This window comes from Terrapene carolina, unplaced genomic scaffold (genome assembly GCF_002925995.2).
Source record: "Terrapene carolina triunguis isolate 2854851 unplaced genomic scaffold, T_m_triunguis-2.0 Scaffold27127, whole genome shotgun sequence".
NCBI classification, from domain to species: Eukaryota; Metazoa; Chordata; order Testudines; family Emydidae; genus Terrapene; species Terrapene triunguis.
In genome coordinates, this window is record NW_020691478.1 from 5,872 (window position 1) to 10,456 (window position 4,585).

The 4,585-nt window shown below is 50.6% G+C and overlaps 1 protein-coding gene across 1 annotated transcript; it reads right to left on the reverse strand.

The window, feature by feature from the left end:
- Positions 1-476: 476 nt before the first annotated feature.
- On the reverse strand, positions 477-4,578 carry LOC112123738 (interferon-induced very large GTPase 1-like; the record flags this gene model as incomplete). Its single annotated transcript, XM_029914023.1, has 1 exon — positions 477-4,578. A coding segment is annotated over one exon (4,102 nt), but the record flags the coding sequence as incomplete, so codon positions are not given.
- Between the last annotated feature and the right edge of the window lie 7 nt (positions 4,579-4,585).

Here is a 4,585-nt window from a genome sequence, read left to right on the forward strand (position 1 = left end):
CGAGGTGGGGGTGGAGGAGAGGCAGAAAGAGGCAGGGCGGGGGCGGAACAGGGGCGGGAGCTTGCGGGAAGGGATAGAGTGGGGGTAGGGTGGGGGCGGAGCAGGGGCAGGAAGAGGCGAGGTGGGAGTGGAGCTGGGGCAGGAAGAGGAGGGGCGGGGGTGGAGCTGGGGTAAGGGCTTGGGGGAAGGGTTGGAGTGGGGGTGGGACAGTGGCGGAGCAGGAGCAGGAAGGGGCAAAGATGGGGGGGTGTCCTGGGCCCCACACCGTCCTAGGGAGGGCCCTGCCTGCATGCTGTGAAACAGCTGATCACGGCGGGTGGGAGGGAGGGGGAGGTGCTGATCGGCAGGGCTGCCCGCACGTGGCAGGCGCTGGGGGCGAAGGAGCGGGGAGCTGCTGGGGGGCTGCTGACGTATCCCTGTGGCTCTTTGGCAATGTTCATTGGTAAATGCTGGCTCTTTCTCAGGCTCAGGTTGGCCATCCCTGCTATAGATGCCCTTTATGCTCTCCAGTGCCTGCTCTTTGGTTATTTTCCCCCAGTCTTCTGGGAGGCCGGCTGGCTTAGCCTTATACTCACTGGCAAACTGGCAATTAAATTCTTTAAACACAAACTTCCAGTAATCAGAAGCCTCACTGCTGGGGTCTGGCTGAATGCGCCAGTCTGGGTAATGCAGGCGGTAATCTCTGAAGGGAACCAGTTTCCCTTTTGTATCTGATTTGCTAAAGAAAGCATTAGAGACCACATCAGAGGAGCATAACGAATAGTCAAGTTGTTTTGTGATGTGATCCCTGCGTCGCCTCAGTCCCTGGGGCCGATGTACTGGTGCAAAGTGCTCCGTATGAGCTGAGCTTTCTGCTTCACAGGGGACTCCGCAGAACGGACACTGCTTCCCACAGCCAAACACTCTCTTGAACAGCTCAGCCTGGGGCTTCACCTGGAGCTTGGAGAGTTTCTCCTCTATGTTCACAGCTTTAAATTCTGATGCCAGGTTCAGTTCCAACTCAGAGAGAGAGTCCTGAATGTCAGCAGAAAACTGGCTGGTATCAGCACTGGCTGTAAATTGAAAGAGCGTTGTTTCCAAACTGTCTCTGGGGAGGACTAGGTCTTTCTGTAACAGCCTGCAAACGTTTGCTACAAAGTCAGAGACTGTGCTCGTTCCCCCATCGGTTGGCATCTCTAGAGCTCCTCTGACTTTCTCGATGATGGCGGAAAGGATCTCTGCTTCGAGAGCTTCGACACTTTCTCTGTTTCCATAGTGATCTGAAATGTCTCTCCGTATCTCTGCTTTGACAAAACTTTCATAGTCGTTAATGTATTTCTTATAGTTGTCAAAGTCCATCTCTTCCAGCAGCTTCTGCAGCACAGAGAGCTGGAAGCAGGCCCGGCTGCGGTAACCATTGGCCTCACTTCTGGAAAGGTCATCTACTATCCTGATTCCCAGTCTTTTGTTAACATGTTCTGCCAGGGCAGGTTTGAGACAATGCTCACAGAAATGCCTGGCTCTCTGCTGGCAGGGATCTTTTTCCAAGTACAGGTGTATAAATGGGGACAAATACTGAGGTTTCAATTTCTCCAGCCGTTCCTGGGGATCATTTTCTTTGATAAAGTTTTCATGCATCTCCTGGAATGCATGGGCCGCCTCCCCCAAAATATGAAGTTTCAGCTCAACTTCAAAGCAAGCATTAGTGTGAAGGTTTGGCACATTCTCCTGCTGAAGCCTCTCGTTGATCATCTGCAGCAGTTCTCTGCCATAGGTCTCATCATAATCCGCTTTGGAATTCACCTTCTCTTCGATATAACGGTGGCACTTGTCCATTAAAGAACGAGCAAATTCCTCTACTTTGTGCCAGTCTTCCTGTGTGACCGATTCTCTCATGTCCCTGAAACACGTTAAATCCAAATACTCATTGTCCACAGTGAAAGATTTAATCCTGTAACTGCACAAATTTCCTGCTTCCTGAAGTTTCTGCCTTACTGTGCTCCCTCGATTCTCTAGGTCCTTTCTCAGCTGGAACTCTAGATCTTGGGAAACCTGGCGTTTCTGTAAACTAATGAGCTTTAACTCAGACACTGCTTCCTTCCACATCATTTCAAATTCTACTTCCAGTTCCTTCTTGTCCAGATTAAGTTTTCTTCTCTTGCAATCTTCCAGAAGGCTGACGACTTTCTTTTCCGTCATTCTCATGTACTCGGCCTGGATATTGTCTATCTTATGCCTGCTTTTTGTAATAAGAATCGCATCTTCACACTTGCTGGCTGAGTAATGTTCCAGTTCCGTCTTGAGGCTCTTTGTGCTTCTAATAAAATCTTCCCTGTACTTTTCTGTCAGGTTTCTAGCTCCACTTTCAAAGTATTCCTGTAAAGAAAATAAAATCTTCTCTTCCCCTTGCTGCACTTTTTCTTGCGCCTCCTGTTTTAAGTTTCCAGAATCTAGTTTATTTATTTCTTGGGGTGGCTGGTTCTGAATTGCCATTTCTTGGCCACATACCCAGAGATGCATCTCCTTGCGGAGCTCCCACTCCCACTCCGAATACCTCAGAGAGAGCTGGTTATAGGCCTCAGCTACCATGCTGTTTCTGAAGCTGAAGATGAAGTTCTCATGTTTCACAGCGTTCCACAGACTCTTCACCCATTTGGTAAACGGGAGGATGTTCCTGGGGGCTTTGTTAGGTGTCCGGCTTCTCATAAATTCAATGAAGTATTTCTTTAGCTCATAAACACTCTCACTGTACCCCAGGTTCACTGGCGCCATGGGCGGGACTCCCTGCCACAGCCCAGGGATGTACCAGTTGTGTTTTTCCGGATCATACGCCATAATATCAGAAAAAGTCAGATCCCTGCTTAGTTTTTCCATCCTCGCTGCAGCTTTGGTCATTTCATTGAGATGTTCCAGGAAATGATTCCTGTCCCTCATGTTTTGTTCGTGGGCAGACACGTCACTGACGTTCTGATACACAAACTGGCAGTTGGGTTTGTGCCCTATTTCTTTCATCCTGAGAAAGGCGTGGACCACGATTTGCAGAATGTCCTTCATTTCGCTGGTGTTCTCCATGGCCATGTTAACGATCGTTATGTCGCTTAACCCAATCACCAGTGTGGCCAGCTCATTGTCATGTTCGTAACTGTCCTCCAGTTTGGCCAGCTGAGGGGCTCTCAAGCCTTCTGTGTCTATCACCAGGATAAAGTCGCAGCCAAGCTCCTGCTGAAACTTCTCTGCAACTTTAATGAGCGTCATGAAGGCTCCTCGCGTACATCGGCTGCTGCTCACTGCCAGCTGCAGGCCGAACATGGAGTTCAGCAGGGTGGATTTGCCGGTGCTCTGCACGCCCAGCACTGACACAACCAGCAACCTGGACTTTCCCCCCAGCTTGGCATGGAGCTCGGTCAGAACATCTGTCACCCACTGCAGCGGGACGTGGGATGCGTCTCCATCGATGATCTCTAGAGCAAATCCGCTCAGCATCAGGTCAGCGGCTGTGCCTGGGAGATGGGTGAACCGCCTGTGGCTTTGGGCTATTTCGCCGTCCTTACGCACTGAGTGTTCTGCCTCATAAAACTGCCCCAGCTCCCGCATGAAATGCTCCAACCCTAAGGAACTGGCTGCAATTAATTCATCTAGCTTTGCTAGCTGCTCGAGGCTATGGCCTGGAGTCCTGTATGTCTCCTTATATTCAGCCCGCAGTTTGGAAAGATTCTCCCTAGCAATGTGATCCAGTCTGAATTTCATCCATTTCAGGAAGTAGTGTGTTTCCACTGGATTGAGCTGTTCTAGTGATGCCTTAAATATCCCCATCCTACCCGTGAGTTCACGCCCGTTCTGCTGGGTCCGTAACTCCAGCAATTTCCACCTCAGCTGAGATTTATAGATCTCTGTGGGGGTTTCCCCTTGCTTCTTCATTCGACAGAATTCTCTTTCTACTTCAGCCAGGCATGTCCATGGGACCCCTTGGAGCGTCAGTGCTCTGCCCTTGTACTCGCCAACGGCCCCTATTTCCCCAGTGATTTCGTCTGCTCTCTTTCTCACTTCCGCACATTCCTCGCAGTCCTCGTCTACCTGGATTCCTAGTTCACGCGCTGTCACAGCCATGTCCTCTACGCTCAGTGTTCTCTGGGGCTGCTTCATCAGGTGTGCTAAGGTGTCCTGCAGCCTTGTCACAAAGTCTGAATCGTTTGCAGTGTTATCCTTCACAAGCACGTGGGACTGGGTCAGCTTGAGCAGCAGGGCCAGTTTATTGAGGAATCCCTGTGTTTTACTGGGTATAGTACTTCTGGGGTTGAGTATGAGGTAGAATTTTGTTCTCAAGTCCTGCAGTGATGATAGGAGTTTGTATTTTCTCTCACTGATGCAGTCAGCGAATATGAACACAGCGGAGGAGACCTCTGCCAGGAAGCTGAACTGCAGCCGGTGGGACTCAATGTCTCCTCGCAGGTTAATAACCGCAATGGGCTCCTGGAAAGGATCCGAACTCTCCCTCCCCCCGGGGAAATACCAGGAGATCTCTACCAAGCCCTCTGCGATTTCCCGAGGGACGTTCCCAGACTCCATGTCCCGATGGATGAAGAAATCGTGCTGCTGCTGGGGGGGG